Raw genomic sequence first — 21,388 nt, 5'->3', positions numbered from 1 at the left:
TATTATTATCATTTAATTTGTAATATAAACGAATTATTATACCGACGAAAAATGTATGATTGTCATTCTTAATTACACTACTAATTGTAGATACCTATAAATATAATATCGAACATGGTACTTGAGTCCATTTATTAAAATATGTCAATAATCCATAACCACATCGAAGGTTATATTATATCAACGATGTCTACATAAAACAATTAACATTATACTGCATCTAGACTAAGCGCCTGACGGATTAGTGTCAAGCCAGAAGATTTAAACAACTGAACGTTATTCCTAGGATGAGCTAAGTTTAGTTACATTAATAACTAACTACTACTACTTTATATTAGTAATATAACTATATATTTATATGTATACGTACAGCATAGCCATATGCGTTCTAGATAAATCTTATCTCAGAGTTTTGGGTCAAATTTATGTTTTGGCTCTAAAATCTAAGCTGATACTAAATTCTTCTTTTTAACTGTGTTATACTGTTAAGTTTTAGTGTTTTCCACGTAACTGCATTTGAAATTGTAACATTGCATCGTTGTCTGCAGTTAAGATTGTGTATGCGCTAAAGGAGTTTTATTGAAGTCCCAGACGAAACTATTTTCATTAGTTTCTATTTCTGTTGTGTGGATAATTTTACGTTCCAAGTGATTAAACGGGATTAAGCACGATTTATAAAAATTTAATTTGTACTGTATATGTATAGTAAAATAGTTAAAAAAAATATATGGTAAAATATACAAGCACAATTATACAGAAATAACTATTAGAGGTAGGACGTTATACGATACTCTTTAAATAGCACTAAACATTTTATTTTTTTATTTTTAAATCTGATACATATTGCGACAATCGTCGAAAAATGATTTCATACATATACCAATAAAATATCGATCGACTACCAAGTGGAGGAACCAAGATCAAAGTAGGCATTATATTAAAATTTTCTCTCCGATAGTAATATTTCCCGTAATTTCTCGTTGTATATATAATAATATAATAATAATATACGATTATTACGTGTTATATATACGTATAATGTATACACTCATGCGTACGTGTTGGCAAGCGTTCTTAATACGATAAAATGGAAACGTCATGTTCCCTTGATATATTAATTTATTAGTACCTAATAAAAATTCCGCGTCGGAATATTATTATGTTGTATGCAATATTCAGAGCCCACGACGACGCCCGGTATTACTATACACACATATTATACCGTCGTCGTCAGTGGGCAGAGAAGTATAATAATATACGAATCGTAGATAATATTCACACGTATTCTACTACATTTATGCGCGTACATACGAATGATATAATATTATATCGGCGTGTTATTAAAACAAAAAAAAAAAAAATATGCCGAAATGAGCCGGCCGCGTATAATAGTAATAACGATTACAAACGAAATTAATGGATTCGACGGGAAACGGTTTGGGCTCGGAATTGATTAACGTCCGCCTGAAAGTCGACGAAAAGCGTTTTGTCAGCGTCGTTTACACCGCGGCGCGTCTTAATAATAATAATAATAATATTCCAGACGGTCGTTCCCCGCGGGGTTCTCTCGCATCGCCCCCGTCGTAGATCGTCGATATTATAATATTTGTTACACAGTCGAAATATAATCACGACTGTGGGCAATACAATTCCTCGCCGGTCGAGAAATATATACGCGCGTGCCGTGTTCGATTTAATCATGTCGATGGAACACATCGTTACCCGTCGATTCGCGGTTAATCATTCGGTGTACCGCCGTCGTCGTTGGACCGAAATAAATGGGTGCTAAATAGCTGTTTGAAAAATCGGTTCGAGTCAGCGCGCCAGTAAGTGTATATTATACGAGCCTATAATATATTATTGTACACATTGTACGGGTTAGGTATTCTCGACCGATCGATGCAACCAACAATATAATACTATGATAAATTAAATAGAATGTAGGTACAGGGTGATTTTCCAAACGCTCTCACTGCCTCTTTCTTCTCCAATAAAATCCGATTCTTGGAATTTTTAAAATATATACATTAAGGCCATATTTTAAAATTCTTGAAATTGTTTTTTTGGTACTTTACGTCTTAAGGAGTGTACTGTAAAAATATAAACTTCTGGTTTTTTTTCATATGATGACACCTTTTACTTACCTACCACTATAAATTGTATTATTGATGTAGCAATACACTTATTAATAATAAAGATTTTTAATATCAAAAATTCCTTAATATGTACTACAATATTGCAACACCTCTGCATAAAAATATAATAGAATAAATATAGAACAGTGTCTAGGAACAAATAAAAGAATAAAACGGATAATTCCTTATTTAAATAAAAATTCAAATAAGAGTTTTTAAATTACAGGCACTTTAGTAATTTTAAAATGAAAGTAATTTATGCGTATTAATCTATTAATATATGAATAATTTAAAAAATATTATTGAATTAATATAAATAGTTACTAGGTATTCGATAATGTATTAAACTTTTTATATTTTTTCAATCATTTTTAAATACGTTTTTCCTTAATATAATTAGGTAGTGTAAGGTCTAAGAATTTGAAAATATGGATCTTTAAATAAATTCTTTATTAAATGAAAAAAACGGTTATGAACAGCTTGATGAATCACCATTCACTTTTTATGTTATAATGGGCGCTGTACTAAATCGTTAGATACACCACGGAATTTTCTATCGTTAGAGAATATATTTTAAATTTTGAAAGTTCAACAAAGTCGCCTGAACTATTTGAGTGCGATGCAGTGTATAAAACATAATATAATTAGGTAATATGAAATAGCTCAATGTTTCCCAACTTATGGGTCGCGATTTATTTTTTATGGGTTAGATTTAATAACTAATTAAATATAATATGTAAATAATTTTAGCCATACATTTATAATGATTAAGTTATGTTTTATTTGATATCTCGATACGTATAATACTAAAAAATAAGGCATAATAAAACATTTTATTTCATAACAGAAGTGATAACATTCGTGATGAGGACGCTGGGTTGACGGCGGCGCCGGCAACGAACTAGGGATTAAGGAGTAGGTTTGAATCAGCTATTTCATACTACTATATTAACACACTTTCCCATACCACACAAAGTATTAATGACGTTAACGAAACTGAAAAAAAAGATACCCTTCTGTTAATGCAACGTTGTCGATTTAAAATTGTTCATATTATTTTTAATAATTCACATTTTCAAATAAAATTAAAATTAGTTAACCGTTATTTTACGAACATATTTCGTGGTTCTAAACAGTAGTAATAATGTTGCACTGATTTTGGTTTGTATAACATATTATATACAATGCATATTAGTAATAATGAAAATGGCTCGTACACAATTGTGTCATTCGCACTCGTAATTTACCTCACCTACCTGTCGGCGACCGACTTTGTACATATTATACAGCAAAGTAAATGTTCGTGTGGTAATTTAATTGTAAATCACCTGTTATCTATAAATTACATTTAAACTACCATGTTTCAGCTATGGTGAATATATTCACATAATACAAATAAATAATTATTAATATTCTATATTAATTATAATCTAAATATAGGTAGGTATTATCAAAGCAACAGATCGATTATTCTGTTATTTTGTCGAAAATTCGGGTACAATATTACAAGAAAAAATGCACGTACACGCATTCGGCTGAAACAGCTGGTGTTTATCGTAATCAACTCATCGCTTAAAACGCACACTACCGTACATGGTATTTTAGAATAACATGTTGAAAATCAAAACTGTAATCGCGCTTTTCTTTACTCTATATAGTCAGAATTTATGAACGTGGATAGTTGTTTCATAAAGCAGTGAGTTTAAATTGTGAACCTGGCCTATATTTATACACAGTGAGTCAGTGACGTCAAATTTCCGTTTTTTCAGCAAAAACGTTATGCATAAGTAATAGGTACGTGGGAAAATATATTTATTTCAACTCATCGCAGCAGCTGTGTCTCACACTGTTCTAATCTATTGGTCCGTCGTAATAATACAACAAGAGTACGTGAGGATATGATATAATATATTATTATAAATATGCCTACGTGTGTGGTTGATCCGTGTTTTTTATTGGAAATTGTAATAGTAATTCTGAGCAGCAGCAATGTACCGCAAGTGTGATGACTATTTCGATAATTGAAACAAAATATCATTATGACGACAGGCCGATTACATTTCCATCCATCCCACCGCCCACAATATCACCCTACCACCCACCGGTAGACTTTACGAACACCTTGAAGCCATATCACAAGACCATTTAATTTCAACGTCATTTTTATAAGTTATATACACACTTAGCATTTAACGTTACGAAATGTTGATATAATATTATTATAATTATAGTATTTTATTATAAATTATTATACATATATACATAGGTTAGACATTATTTCGGTACGATGATTTTTATTTTTTCTCTCATCGGTTAATATCCTTTGTACTTTAAAACTTAACATTTTCAAGATCTGATCATCGACCTATCAGATGAGAAATGATTAGTTTTTACGGTCAGAAATCGTAAGATATGATGAGGGTAAAAAAAGTAATCTATAGTTATAATCAAATGATATTTTTTATAATGTGTTTTATATTTTTCAATTATCTGTGAACTATTCACAACGGTGATCCATTAGTTATTTCGATTCTTTCGGTACTAAATATAATTTAAGGTTTTTTTTATTTTTATTAAAATATATTATTATTATTATTATTATTTAATTAATTGTATTATAATACTTAATGTTCATGTTTGTACAATGTGACAATAACAATATTACAAACAATTTAAATTATATTTAATATTAGTTGTAATTCGTTTGGTTACCGGTTGGTTTTCGTGATCTTCTAGAATACGTATATCATGATAGAGGCGTGATTTTAATATAATATGATAATAAGTAATATTATAATACAATACATTATACTGATAAAAAAATATACGCATTTCGATAATTCTATAAATCTATTGTAATATAACACCTATATGTGTAGGTATAGTATATACTGACTACGAATTTACGTTGTGTATTGATCGCAAGTTTCACGTGAATTTCAGTTGTATAATATTACAATTAATAAGCGTGGGTGACCGGTAATCTGTACCTACAATGTTTGTTTTAGAACACGGCTGAATGACGTGCAGACGCGCGTTAAAGTCCCGTACATAGTATTATATATTATAATATAATATGAATATTTCAACAAGTTAAAAGTATAGAACGTGTGTCTGAGTAATGGTATGGTAATAAATTGATATACTCATTTCACATAATAATATTCTCTTAAAATGTCAGATAGATACATTATCACTTTTAAAAAGAAAAATATTATTTTAATAATCTCTAATAAAATATATACTGAATACTGTTTAACACCTAAATTATAATTTTCATACAAAACGATTGTCTTTGAATTTTATGTCTGAATCGTGAAGATTATATATTTTTACTTTTGTGAAACCACTTGTGTGAATCGTAAATTTCTGACCAGTATAATTAAAACGTTTTTTGCGCACGTAACGTCTATTGTATTACGTGTTCCTTGCCGGATGTATACGAACAATTCCAGCCAAAAAGAAAAATCTTGGCTGTTACTTCAAATTGATCTTCAAAGATAAACTCATTAATAATTCTAAAACTACTTCAATGAACACAATTAACACCATAAGTGCATAACTATATTATAATGCTAACGCTGGGAGTGAATAACCAAGTTTATATAGCTTAAATGCTATTGACTGTAATATATATATATTATTTTATCCATAAAACTATTACCACTGGCTATCTAAATTTTGAAAAAACCGTTGTGTTTTAATTTGAAAAACAAGAACTTTATTGCTAAATCGACAGTTCTAACATTTTTAAGCCTGTGAAATCGAGAAGGAAGATATGCGTAGGTATATAATGCATATCATAGTCATCAAAACGAGAATCAAATCGACCAGTAGTGGGACACATCACAAATCTAAACGGAAGCCTGCAATTCAGTTTAACATTATTTTTCAATTAGGCCAACTGGGGACGAAATCGGTTACAGTGGTGATAATCTGTTCTTATGGATAACAGACGTGAATATGGAGTTATAAATGTTCATTATGCGTATGAGGTAGATAGTCAGGTAGACGCGGAAAAAAAATATGTAACGATTTCAAACAGCAAAACAAAACGGCCTAGATAAATACATATACGTTTTTTTAACGACTCACGACTGACATAATAACCCGCTATCAAACGGCGCCGCCCTCGGTATCGTATATCTGCACCACTGGGATACGTAATATTATTATTATTATTATTATTATCGTGTCCCCCGAGCTGTTTACGCATGCATGTATATATGTATTTTAAACGGGTTACGATATCATTTTTGTTTTCGTGGTTTTTTTCTCGTCCGTTTCCTCCGCTCTTGTTTGTACACCCGACGGCCCGAGCAGCTCGTTAGCGGCCGACAAATAAGATAATAATTACTCGAAACGTTTTAATCTATCTGCCGGTTTTACACACACACACACACACACACACACATACAAACGCGTATACGCGGGCAAATTAAAACATATGCATATCTAACAATATCCAAATACCTAGATCGAATATTTTTTTCGTCTAATATCCCAATGTCATACGTAACTCGTAATAATATAATTATTATTATTTATTATTATGTAGTCTTTTTTACCAGCTGTATATAACCGGTACCTAAAACACAATGGAACTGCCACGGGCTGTATGGAAACGAGTTGATTTGGGTAAATATTTTAAGGGGGTGGGTGTACCGTTTAAGACTATCGAATCAGTCCATATCTCTCGCCCGATTCATATATTGTACCTATTAAAAATTTTCACTTACCGTGTTCAAATCACAGATCACCATGTGTCATCGACAATATTTATCATAGAAATAATATCTAGGACTGTGACATTAATGCTCTAAAAAAAAAAAAATATACATAAAAATGCCTAGCAATTCTTAACATGAGCACTGTGAAAATGCTTTCAAAAATGTATTTTTCGCACAATTTAAAAATATAAATATGTAATGTAAACGTATTGAACAATTTCAAATACACATTTTTTTTAATATGACAATAAAATAGAAGTATCGCCTCTTTACACATATTATTACTCGATATGACAACAGCGATCGACAAGTATTGCATTATGTCTACTAAACGTTATATCGCACCATAATAATAATGTGTACTTTTAATACCGATATTATGTACCTTATTGCTTTATTGAAAAAAATTACATCGCATCAAAATCCTGACCGTAATTACTATCTTTGACATACGATGACGATCATTGACAACATCGGAAGTATAGTCTGAAGGAGGAGGATAATATTTCAGAGATCGTTATACGATCGAAATATGTAGGCATATCTGTCCTTATACAGATCGGACAGCATAGTTTTTGTGGTTTTGTCTACGGTCGCGTATGCGCACACACACACAAACGTGTCACACATATTATAATATACATTTACATATAGAAGGTTCGGCGTGTGTAGAAAGGCATAAAATACTATCATATTATTATAATAGTGTTATGTATTACAATAATGATAAGCAAAACATTATTATTTGTGTGTGTGTGTACACTACATTGTACGCACACACGGATGTACGCTTATACTATTATTATTACTAATATTACTGTTATCGTTATTATAATATTTTGTAAAGGAGGCAAGAGAAAAAAAATGTATACCTAACCTATGCGCTATAATAGTCTTATAATAGTATTAATAATAATATGTGTGCAATGTAAATTCGGCCAATTATTAAGAGTGCCGAGATGTAGGCTGCTGATATTTGACACCGTATTATAATATTATATAGGTATGTGTATACGGTGGAGAAACTGGTCCATCCCGAGGGGATTTTCGCTTCTGCGGTTGCTCGGCATTTCAGGTTTCTTTTCCCATATATACATACAATACCTATGTATTACGCGCATATACGCGTATAACTATACTGCTACATGTGCATCTTATATACGCGACTATAATATATCATAATAATAATAATAGTAATACTCCGCTGAAACAGCGGTCGCGTTGACGAAATGTCGTGTTCTTGCGGACGCGTGTCTGACGCTGCTGGGCGACGACCGTTGGGCGTACGGCTCGCTGACGATCTATATTATTATTATAATAATATAGAATATTATGCCCTAGCACAAAGACAATGGGTGCAGCATATACGTCCTTCGCCATATGTTACAATAATTATCATGCCTACTGCATAATATTACTCTACATCTTCGGAGATGTGGTAATTACCGGTAAAATGATGTTTCTTGTAAATTAATCGGCGAACACTTCTGCAGGCGGCGTGATTATTTTTCTCGAAAATATTTTAAATAAACTATTATTTCGTGCACAAGCACCTATATATTATGGTAAACTCCTTAAAATTTAAATTGACTTAAATTCCGATATTATTCAAATTAAAAAAAAAAAAAATAAGAAAAAATGTTATCACAATAATGTAGAAACATATTTGTATACGAAAGAGGTATCGCCGGATTTTAACGATAATAAACACAATTTACTTTTAACTGTAAAATTTACCGAGATTACGTCTCTAAAATATATTATAGGATTATGTTGTACCGTGTTTCACGGGTCACTGGTTAAAGGTTTTTCGGTAATTTTTGAGTCCGTCCATTTTTTTTTTTTGCATTATAATATAACATAAAATAATCATGAAAATTAAATACGACCCGCTGCGAACCGTCAAAAATAACTGATTTGGACGTGCCACGTGGCAACCGGCGGCATTCGTCGTCATGATATATATCATGATGGTAGGTACATATATTATTATGAACAGTATATTATATAGTTCTCCGGAGCGAGAGAAAACGAACACGACGACGTTTTTGCACGGACCACCGTTAATTAAACACGCCGTACTGGGCCGCGAAATTAAGGCACGCGCTTCGACCGTCGAGTACTCAAGCGTACACGGCGGCAGACGAAACTAAAAAAAATAAGAACGATATTAATACAATGTTTCGTCCGAAAATCCAATTAAAATCATTACGTGCCCGAGATAATTTTTTTCGTTCACCAGACGTGGACTTATTAAAGTTCGTATACGATATATTCGATATTTGCTTTGACATAAAAAAAATGCACATAAGTTACCGGTTAAGTTACGGGCTTCCCCCTTACGACTGTACAATGTGTACAATTATACATTCGTTTTGTTTCGTACTTTTTTTTATGTATATATATACACATACAGATAAGAAAAAATATTACAGGAGAACATAAATATACAAGTCGTGATAAAAACAACAAAAATATATTTTATTTACCCAGTTACGATCTCTCAGATAAATACATACAACGGCGTCTGAGTTGTAGTCAATACATGTTTTTGTATTTTATAACTATTATTATTCTTATTTTTTATATAATCTTTTTGATTATTTATTATTATAATCATAAATTATTTGAAATAAAATATACATTGTGCAAGATTGTAAGATGATTATATTTTTAATTTAATTTTATGAAATGGTTATTAAATACAAATATATATCCATGATAAATAAAGATTGTTTTGTATAAAATTATCAATTTTGTTTTTAAGTTACTATTTTTAATTTATTTCGTTGTAAATGCAAAAATAGTTTGATGTACCTTATACCAATATTTATGAGCCAACATTTTTTGATACAATTTTTTTTTTTTTAATGATTATATAGATTATTGGTTATTGCTATTAGTACTTAGTAGTATGACATTGTTTATTATCAGTATTCACAAATAATCTATCCTCTTCCTTAGACGCTCTAGCTTAATTTGTTCCATTTGGCTGAATTTATTCTTGTTCAAAAAATGAGTTTTATAAAGGTGAGATAAATTGTTTTCCGTTTAAATTTGTGATACATCCTACACTAGTTGAGTTAACTCACTGTTTTTGCAGTTAAGTCAAGTATCTACACTAAATTCTAATTTTATTTTAAAGTTTTATAACCTTATTAAGACTGTTGACCTGGAAATAAGGTAGTCATAGTTAAAACAGCGAGTTAGCGCTTGTTGAATTTGAAGATAACTAGTTATCAATTATATAAAAATAAATTAAAATAAAAGTAATAATTGATAGCTTGATTTTAAAATTTAAGATTATTGAGGTGATAGTTTGAAGCAAACTTTCTTTAGATATTTTAATCATGTAAGTGTTGTACTAACATATTCTTTCATAAATTCAGTTTGCAAGTATAAACTCAAAAATCCTCACGAGGTTGCTCATATACTATCATGAAAATTACTATGAAAATATATCCAAATTTAATGAGTAAATCTATATATTTAATGAATAATATAAATAAATAACTCTTTGAGATATATACAGCATATATTAACTTAAATTTGCATAAATTAACATAATAAAATCTAACAAGTGTCTAAATAAAGACATACACACTCTAGGAATAAATATGTGAAATAACATACATATCTAGGTGTCATCACCGTTAATTGTCCATTGTTACCCGTCTGGGGCCATCGCGTGATCAGCGTTAATCTTACCTATAATAATTGACCAATCATGGGTCAAGCACTGATTAATTACCGATAATTATTCAATTATAGATCGAAGGTCTGTAATAAAATGTTGACTATTCCACTTAATCCACAAATTTCAAGTTGAGGATTACACTCAATATTTATCATCGCTAACATTTCATCTTCGAATTACGGTTTAATTGATAAATTATAGATTAAAGGTGAGGCAATTGGTCACAAATTAGTCGATTAGTATGTCAATTTAATCTTGAAAATGTATATATTTTATAGGTTTACCTAACTACTAGGTTTGGGAGGATCTAGAACTGCATACCCACTACTTAAATAAAGACCCTATCGATTCGCACTGCACGGTATAACAATAAATTAATCATCAATGTGACTTTACACTTAATTTTATTTTATATTTAATTCCAGGATTTAATATTAGCTGAATGATGTGAAAAAATATCCTAATAATTTTACCAAGTGTTACCGTAAAGTTGAAAACTATTCAACTTATGACGGTCAAACGGCTATGAATTGTTATTTATTACTATGTCGATAAAATGTTTAAAATATTAATATCAACACTGGCTAACCTCTAACTAGGTTCTAAAAATGTCATTAATAATGCAAATGAGATATTATTATGGATGGCACGATAATGTGTAAAAGGCACCTTCACTGCTGCGGATTTTGGCATGTCGCGTTAGCCAGATGCAGCACTCGGGCGAGATGCGCCTATATAATATGTAATATGCATAATATTATTACCTGTTATACCACCGATACGTGCTCTCTCACCTATATAGGTCAATTATACGGTTTTCAATAGAAAAATCTGTGCCGGTATATATTATTATTATGAATTATGTGCGTGTGTGCGTGTTGGCAAAAAGCAAAGTCGTATAAATGCGGTGCTGAGGTTTGTCCTAGTGGCGGGTCACCGCGTGAAATACACCGGATCCGAAAGGTTTTCACCCTCTCTGAGAGTACTGTGTAGGGAGATGAGAGGTCGGTTGTGCTGACCCTCCCTCCTCATGCCCTGTTAATAATTTAAACGATACGACCGGGCGACCGGCCAGCGTCCGCGATGATTTGCGATATTTCCCGGTCGGATGACGTCTAGTCGGTGCCCGGGTAAAGGGCACATATTATTATTATTATTATTTTATAGATTCCTTTCGATATATTCAACTTTACTTTCTGGTTCTGCGCGCGTGTGTTTCGTACGCATAATATTATATAAGTATATATATATATAATTTTTTTTTAAAAAAAACACACATTTGCGCATGCGAAATCGACGAAATTATAACCAAAGTAACAACGTAAAATGTCCGAAGAAAATATTTATTATCTATGAGTGTAACTCCTATGTATAAATATATACATATATGATATATAATATGAGTGCAAGTATAAACGAAAAATAAGTCAAAGGTTGTAAAGAGCAATAAAAAAATTAAAATATACCAGTATAGTATAATACATGCATATGTTTATATTTATATTATTTATGCACAGGGTAATATGGTACATAACAATATCATAACTTTCGAATAACACCTCCACGCACTCCACGTCGTATTCGTTATACATATATATTATATGTACTATAATAACGCTTATAATGTCTCAGAATGAATATTAACAAATCACCTCTGGGCGTAGTATTATTATTTACTCGTTTATTCGATAGATTTAATTGTTATTGCTAGTACTGCCGTGATGTGATTAAAACTATGGAAATTGTTTTATAATTGTACACTTTGAAAATCGAACAACAACAAAAAACACTAAATCTCCAAACAAAACAACACTACTCTAGAATTATCTGATTATGATGTTTTTTTTTTTTTTATATATCGATAAATTTATGAACATAATAATATTACGCCGAATAGAACATTTAAATGGTTTATATATACAAAGAACATGTATTCTTAAAAAATTAGTCAAAGCTTGTTTATAAAATATATAGTATTATAATACTAAATCATGATGTAAGATGCTGCCAAAACTAAACATATTCTGTTTTTTTTTATATTTAAAACCATATTTCACGATTATGATGTTTCTTTCTTTCTTTATTTTTTTTTGGTTTTAGTTTGAATCAGTTAGGTATCGACCGTTGTTTCAATAATGCGTATACATATCCAATATCTATGAAAATCCAAGATGTACATGTTATTTTAATGTCTTTTATAGTTCGATATTAAAGTAAAACTATAAAAAAATTAATTTAAAAAAAAAAAAAATTAAAATAAATAAATAACATATTTTTAAACCGATTACGTTTTAGATTCAGTAAACGTAAAATAAATTAAGATAATAATAAGTACAAAATATAATATCACAATTCATGACATATTGAACTAACTTTAAAACATGTTATACTTATCATGTAACAATATAAATGTGTTTTTTTTTTTTTTTTAAACACATCCACTTACCGGGCTTACATTGTATAGTTATATGGAATTCACTAATGTTTTTAAAAACATTTCACACTTTACGATAATATCTTTATAAATGTATTTTATAGGAATCGGTGTAGTTGTTTGTTTGCCAGCCGTATAATACACTCCGAGGGAAAGGCACACGCGAGTGCCTATAACTTGTGCGAAAATACTTTATAATCGTACAATAAAAGTTTTTACTAACTTATTGTCTACAAACGTTTTTATAATCCATTTAATGTCCCTGTTTCACATTTTTATATTATTTATAAGATTTTATCCGATCCGTTAGCAAATTAGCGACGATTAAAACTTAACAGATTATTATACTAGTAGAAAATATAATAGAACAGACAAACGATATCTTAATTTTGTGATAATCGGATTACTCGATCACACTTCTGACTCGACCAAAGACTTGGATAAATAATTGGATGAGAATAGAAAATGTGTTAAAAGATCAAATCTACGAACCCAGCTTAAACTTGCTGTGAGTTAATTTATTAAGAAAAAAAGAGAGGAAACGGTCGAAAATGCTGTACGAAGAAATCAATAGCGTATTACGTATAGTCGATATAATCAGCAAATTGTCTATGACGAATTGACGTTGCTCTTTCAAAAAAAAAAAAAAATAAAAAATACCATTACTTTGACTAATATTCATCGTTTAAATTATATTCTACAAGCTATGACGTATTATTTAACTTTTAAAATAAATTAATATAATTGCATTGAGACAATTATTAGTATTAATAATATTATTATTATTCAAAAATTGTGTTATCATTAAATAAAATATAAAGTCAAATATTAAATATAGATTACGAAAACAATTAAAAATAAAAATGATTTATAGCTATGAATTATTTGAATTAATAGAAATAAAATAAATTGATATATTATGTTTAATGTAATAATCAAATAGCACTTGGACGATATATGAGTTTTCAAAAATACAACTGATCGAAAAAAAGAAATAATATAGGTAATATTAATACAATTTATAAAATAAATTATACTAGTCTAGAAAAATCAATTCCAGACTAGTAACGAAAAGTCAAAACCATAGTTTTGATGATAATATGGTAAATTCGTTAACAATTATTAATTGAATATTAAAATATTTAGTCATCCATCAAATTCAACTCAGGTATAATATCATGGATACATTATATTTTAAGGTAAAAAAATTCAATAAAATAAAATAAATAATTTCTGAGTCCATTAAATCGTTTATGAAAATTTGCAATATTATTAGTATATTAAAATAATTTTAATTTAATTAAAAATCCTTTTATAATAATAATAATAATAGTAATACATTCATGTATCATGATCGTATGTAATATTCTATTATATTAAATGGAGGCACGTATTTTTGCAGAAGTATATACCTACATCCTATATACCCCAAATATCATTATTTTTTTTTTTATTAAAAACCCAAAGAAAGAAGAATATTTTTACAAGATTAGGATAGCAACATTTTAAGCTTTTAATCAATGATTTTCAAACATCGAGTTTACTACTTTTACGATGCAACAGAATTTACGTATAATATACCTATTACATTATATATATTTATGAAATAGTTTGTTTTAATGTTTTAAATATTGTACTACCGTTGTAAATAACATTATTCGTATTTACTCAGAGGAATCTGTAGAGCAGGAATGTATTGTCATGATACGATTACTTTCATAGATTTATATTATAAATAATAATATGTATTTTAATCGTCAAAACCAAATTATTCGATTGTAACATTGTAAACATGTAAAAAATGTATTAATTTGAACTTTTTATATTATTAAATGTTAAAATAGACTTATAAAAATTTATCTTGATACAAATAAAATGCTTCTTCCTTCACTTTAGAAAATCATGATTGTACTAATTATGTGAATTATGCCACTATAAGCATAGTAGACGTACCTAAAATCTAACGGATTTAAAAGGGGTCTGAAGAAAAAAAGTGCTCAAAACGAGATTGAGAACCGTTGGTCACAAATGACTGCATCATCATTGTGATAATGGCTATACAATTGTATTCTTCGTTTTTGGAAAATGTTTAACTCTTAAAATTAATCTGTTTCACACATAGAAACATACTATAATAATAATAATAATAAGTAATTTACATTAAACACGTACAAGCCGATTTCGATACATATTATATATATCAAAATATATATTATAATATATATATATAATTATATTTAGTTTATAATTTTTTCTAGCTGTGTGTAAATCGCATTCGAATGTATTGGATTCGGAACAAAACGTTCACATAGTATATAATATGCGTTCTGTTCATTTGTATGTAATATCATATATTATGTAGACATAGGATTTGTGGTTTTGTGGTAAATAAACGCGAACACGGATTACCGTACTTAACGAACTTCTATTGCTAGATCTATTATGCCAGTCGCCTAAGCACAAAAAAATAAAACCGACAATAGAAAACTAAAATAAAAGAAAAAAAGAATGGTTAAAATACAGTCTAAAAAATTGTTTACAGAAAAAGCTAACGGAATCCGACCATATATAGAGTATAACAGATTGCTACAATATATCGTATTATAATACAACTCGCAGTAGTTGAGAAGAAGAAAAATAAAAAATAAAATAATATTATATGTTTCGTACGTCATACTCGGTGGTTGACTTAAAGTAATGAAATATTTTTTTAATGGCATTTACAAAATATATACATTATATAATATATTATACCTAATAAGTGTTTTAAATTGTTATTAATAATAGTTAATTATACTTTTTGAACAGTAGTTATAATATTTTTAGCAATAGTGTAAATAACTATAAAGTTATATACCTATATGTTATATTTTACTTATATGCTTAATAACTATACAATTATTCAATACTTTAATATGGGAAATTAATAGTAATTATTGTCTATCATTTAATTATCTTATTAACTTTTAAAACTGCTAAAATACTAAGACTACAAAATACAGAAGTATCGTCAGTAAGTGATTTTTCAACTTATTAAGTCTGCAGTCAAAAATTTAAACATCATCGTTTAAGCACCTTATTATGGGTACTTTGAATGAAAATAAGAAAAATAGAAAAAAAAATATATATATATATATATTTAGCGCTGACAAAATATTTATGTTGATGGAGTGTGTGTTATCGTATGGTATGTAAAAATTATAACAACAGCTAAATATTGGATTTTTATTAGTGCTTAAAACAATGATTTTTTTACGTGTAAAAATATATAGATAATAATTTAAAAAAAATATAATCATTAATGCTTATTTTCTGGCTGAAAAAAAATAATGATAAATGTTTATTTTCTGGCTGAAAAAACAATCAAACGTGCAACCACAGAGATGCGTTTATTTCGACATAATAGTATATATACATACATCTGTTTAAGTCTATTCATAAGAGTGTAATTTGTATGATGTAACATTTTTCTTTCCAATTTGTATTCACTTAACAAGAAAAAATTGCTAATTTGTATATAAAATAAACGCAAGCGCACAATAAAAAACGATTGGAGCCAGTTGATAAACCGTACGTATATTATAATAGGTCAACATCTTTGATCAATAAATATATTCTTATACCTCAAACTTTGATTATCCAAAATCCTCAACAGTTAAAATTATTCCATTCCGATTGAATACGCTAAAAATTCAATAGACAAGGAACTAAAATATAATATAATATAATGTTTCTGGAGTTTTTTTCATTATTAATTATTATAATTATTTTAATTCAATTATTATATAGGTAAATATTTAATAGTATTTCAATATTATAATTATTATTGAATAATAAATATACATTTAAATATCGATAAGTCAAAAACCACAACTACTATGATTGTTATAGAGTGTTTCGTATTTATTTTTTTAATCATGTTTTAATAATGCATAATTGATAATAATACACACTTTAATAGTGAACACCGATAGGCGATAGTAAAAAGTATACACTACAATATACATCGCTTAAGTATTTTTTTTTTTTTAAATAACCTCTGAACTATGACTTATCGATATTCTACTTCATAATGTATATATTAGATTAATTATTATACAATGCAACAGGACAAACACGTTTAACATTTTCGTCCACCTCCGCTCCAATATGACCAATCTGGAACATTTTCGTCGCTTGTGTCATGCTCATTTAAACAACTACCCAGTTAACACAGTAAGTATGGCACAATAATAGTGTTAGTAATTTATTTTTATAGTTTTATAATTTAAAAAATCTTTAAAAATAAAAAAAATAATTAGCAATAACGTTAACTAACAGAAAAACCATAGTATTAATTTGTAAAGTTAGGTAATCAAAATGATAAATATTTCAAAAGTCAAAGTCTATATAATATTTATACGTTTTATTTGTTTAATTTAAAACAGGAAAACAATATAATACAATTTAGTATTTATATTCGTAAAATATAACGTATGCTATTAATTTTAGTTTACCAATTGTACTCGTATGGCTAACGTAATCGCTTGGAACTGTAATCCGAAAGATCCCACTTCATATTATTGGAATGATAAGGTAATTACAAATGACCTAACAAACGGCCGTCGAATCATCGATCATACTAGTACGACGGCGTGCCGCGTTGATGTGTCCATGGTGTGTATTATTTTTATTTAATAACGACACGTGTGCAGTACTGCTACATGCTTAAAATATTATGTTGTGCTAATCGCCCGTTTTCTCGTTATATCAAAACAGTTACATATATTATATTTGTTAATATATTTTAAATTAAATTTAAATAATTGAATAACCAGATGGACAACTGCGAAGTCTCTGCATTTATCTAGCATGTAAAATGTCAAAATTTTTTTTTATTTATATTTTTAAAGTGATATATAAAATGGTATACCACTAGAAATCGTAGCATTGCAATAACACACGCCTTTGGACGAGTTTCGTCATCTTCAGTCAAGTTATACGGTCTTATATTGTCTTTGATTGACGTGTATATTAGTATCACATGATCTTTATCGTGCTCGGTGATCATTATGATGATTCTGTGATAATAACAGACAAATCGATAAAAGATAATGTGCGTCCGTATAAATTGACCGAAGATGACGAAACTCTTTCAAATGTGGGTATTGCAAAGCTACGAATTCTATATTATTTCAATAAACATAGTTTCACTATTCAGTTTTTCTGTTGAATTTTACTTGTTGACTAATTACAGTGATCACAGTAGTTCCATCGTATATTAATTAGTCTAATTTAATTTTAAATTTAAATTCGATCAGCCAAACACTGAGTCCGCATCGACGGCTATTACTACAGTTAGTCAGAACGTTGAATACAACTTAAACACCGACTACACCAGTTCAGAGGTAGGTAACTGTAGGAATGTTGCATTGTTTTATAATAATATTTTATATTTTTAAATTTTTTTTGACATTTTAAATTTCATTAGATATGCTCAGAAAAAACAATTAAATGTACATCGGCGCCGCGCAGATACAACGTGAAATCAAGGCAGTATCCTTCCATCACATCGCCAGAACACAATGGTAACAATTCTGTGACAACGATACACTCTACCACGAAATAGAAAATACGACCTTATTAATTTGCTGGATATGGTGGTTCACGTTCACTGGTATGTATTCTATAAAACAAAACCAACTCTACACTATTTTACTATCGATAATATTTTATTAGATATTTAGATATAATAATGTATTTCACTTATCAAAATTATCATCTCAACACTATCTCAAGTGTTGGTGTGTATTGTATGGTGGTTATTACTTATTAGATGGCTGAAACTGCCTTGATAAAATTATATAATTTTGCAAAGTGATGACGTAATCGCACTCATCTTAAATTCTTAATCTCACGGTTAAATTATACCATATTATATTATACATATATATATATGACAGTTTAGGAATGCTCGAGATGCAGAATAATTAATATGAATAATATTGTAATAATTTATTTAATAATTACACACACACACATATATACAAATATACTATTGGTAAAAGGGTGGAGTTTACCCCCCAAACGTATATTAAATATATTTTATGGATGTTCAATAATTAACTTGTATTAATTATAGTCTTACAGTATACTTTATTGAAACTGTTAGAAGTTATGATTTTCTTTAATTAATCAAGTCTAACCGATCTTTAAACTTACAGAATATTGTTATTAAGAGTAATTCCCTCTCCGAATATTCTTAATGATTACTATTGATTTTCTTAAGTTATATAATAATATACCTATATTTGCGCTTTAAATATATTGAAATTATTAATTCAAATATATTGGTTAAATATTACTATATATCGATTTAACAAATGTACTTTAACTCAATTGTTGTAGGTGCTTGCAAGAAAGACTATGTGTTCAAGATGTTCAAATGTTATGACTTTATATACTGATCATAAAATACTTATGTTTATGTTTTTTTTTTTTTTTTTTTTTTGTTTCGTTTTTCAAATAACAATTAATGAGTTACATTATTTAAAAGTTGTCACTCATACAATATTTTCAGAATTGTTTTCAATAACGTAATTATTAAATATTATCCTATGTAATGTTCGTGTTAATAATAAATATTGTACATAACTTACATATTTTTTCTTTCAACGTATGTACTATGTAAACATATAATATAACTAACAACTACTGTTCTTATTTATATATTTTATTAATACGTCTAGTATAATTGTTGAAGTAAGAAACTACAGAATAATATTGATCCATTTCATTTTAGAAAAAAAATATAAATTCCTCTTCAAATAATTAATTTAAATTTAGTATTCATAATTATTAGGAAATATTATATTATATTTTAACTTTTAATGATATAAAATAAATAATTACTAAAATATCTGTTATATATTAATGGCTCCAGGAAACACTAATTTACTTATGTTTACTGTATACTCGTACATATTTTTTAAAATTATTTTTCTTATGATTTTGGTTACAATTTTTTTATCTTGTTCTTAAGTTATTTTTGTTAATATTCATACATACATACATATTAAAACTAAACAAAATTAAGTATTATTATTATATTATATACTATTATAGGTAGTTAATAATATTATATTATTAAGCCAACTACCATAAAAGTTTATCATTATACTATAATTTAATGTATTATCAATTGAAAATATAATTAATTGTAATAAATATTATTATTTTAAATCGGTGTACCTGTAGAAGTGATAGTAACTATAATATAATAATTAATAAATTTATTTTTATTATTTTTTTTTTTAATATAAAATGTTATTAAATAATAATTAATTATGTGTATGAATGTGTGTTTTATACAACACTAAATTATTAGCATGGTGGTTTACTATTTATCTATATCAAAATGAATATTAAAGTTTATGTTGGTATAATATGCTTTTAAAGGAAAGTAAAATATATATGTATGCAGTTCATTCATTGGCACAATTTTTTTAAGAAATACAATTTCTTAATTATTTATTTTTCAAATAAACAATTAATGAAAATTATATGTTTAGTTTTTATGAGAATAAAATGTAAGGTTACGTAATGTGTGCGATTTATTTTTATTTTTAATTGAAACATATTATTATGGTGCATAATTGTACACTATTTATTTGAATTGGTCGTAGTATGGAATAATATATTTTAATTAATATTTTTTAGTATTTTCTTCAGTTGCTAGTTAATTATAATATTTACAACCAACTAATAATCAATAAGCTAATAATAAATAAAAAGGATAAATGGTGAACCTCTAATTCAGACCAAATTGATCTGCCATCGGCCAGCATGGAATCAAATAAATTCAAAAAATCGGAAATGTATCTTAGGTCGTTGTATCATTGAGCTAGCAAAGGCTTATTGTGCGATGAAATATATTTAATGTTCAACAAGTTTTCGGGCTGAAGCCTATTTTACGTGCACACGAATGAACATACCGTCTGATACAATATTTTGAACAAATTATAATAATATGTTATCGTTGAAAAGATTCGGCTAAATGTATAGGAACATTATGGAGACATTTTTTCTCGTGACTGATTTAAATACAATATTTAGGTATATTCAACATATTATTTCAGATGAACAGTAGACTTTGTGTATTGTGTTCCGATGATCACTACATTATCTGTACAACGGCCACACACAATACGTAGTAGATTTTCAAGTCGATAATAAAGTGGTACTCGCGGATGAAAAAAAAACGGCAATAGGAAAGTTATCAAAGACCAGCACTCCCTCGCTTCTCAAAATTGATTTATAATATTATTTTAACACTAGCTGACCCGACACGGCGTTGCCCGTGTGTTACTTTCTTTTTTTGCATTTTCGTATGCCGTGTGTTAATTTTTAATTT

General features: G+C 28.3%; 2 protein-coding genes across 2 annotated transcripts in view; one reads left to right on the top strand and one right to left on the bottom strand.

Moving 5' to 3' along the window:
* The window catches only part of LOC114127736 (monocarboxylate transporter 12), a 315,421-nt gene that overhangs the window by 38,488 nt on the left and 255,545 nt on the right, over nucleotides 1–21,388 (bottom strand).
* On the top strand, nucleotides 16,445–19,633 carry LOC126549465 (uncharacterized). Its single transcript, XM_050198717.1, has 6 exons — nucleotides 16,445–16,566; nucleotides 17,106–17,211; nucleotides 17,488–17,652; nucleotides 18,297–18,383; nucleotides 18,467–18,652; nucleotides 19,384–19,633. Exons 2-5 carry the CDS (start codon nucleotides 17,146–17,148, stop codon nucleotides 18,602–18,604), a joined length of 456 nt encoding a protein of 151 aa, XP_050054674.1. The 5' UTR covers nucleotides 16,445–16,566; nucleotides 17,106–17,145; the 3' UTR covers nucleotides 18,605–18,652; nucleotides 19,384–19,633.

Source organism: Aphis gossypii, chromosome 1, assembly GCF_020184175.1.
Source record: "Aphis gossypii isolate Hap1 chromosome 1, ASM2018417v2, whole genome shotgun sequence".
Classification (NCBI taxonomy): domain Eukaryota; kingdom Metazoa; phylum Arthropoda; class Insecta; order Hemiptera; family Aphididae; genus Aphis; species Aphis gossypii.
Note: the sequence above shows the minus strand (reverse complement) of the source record. Positions and strands in the feature narration are given on the sequence as shown.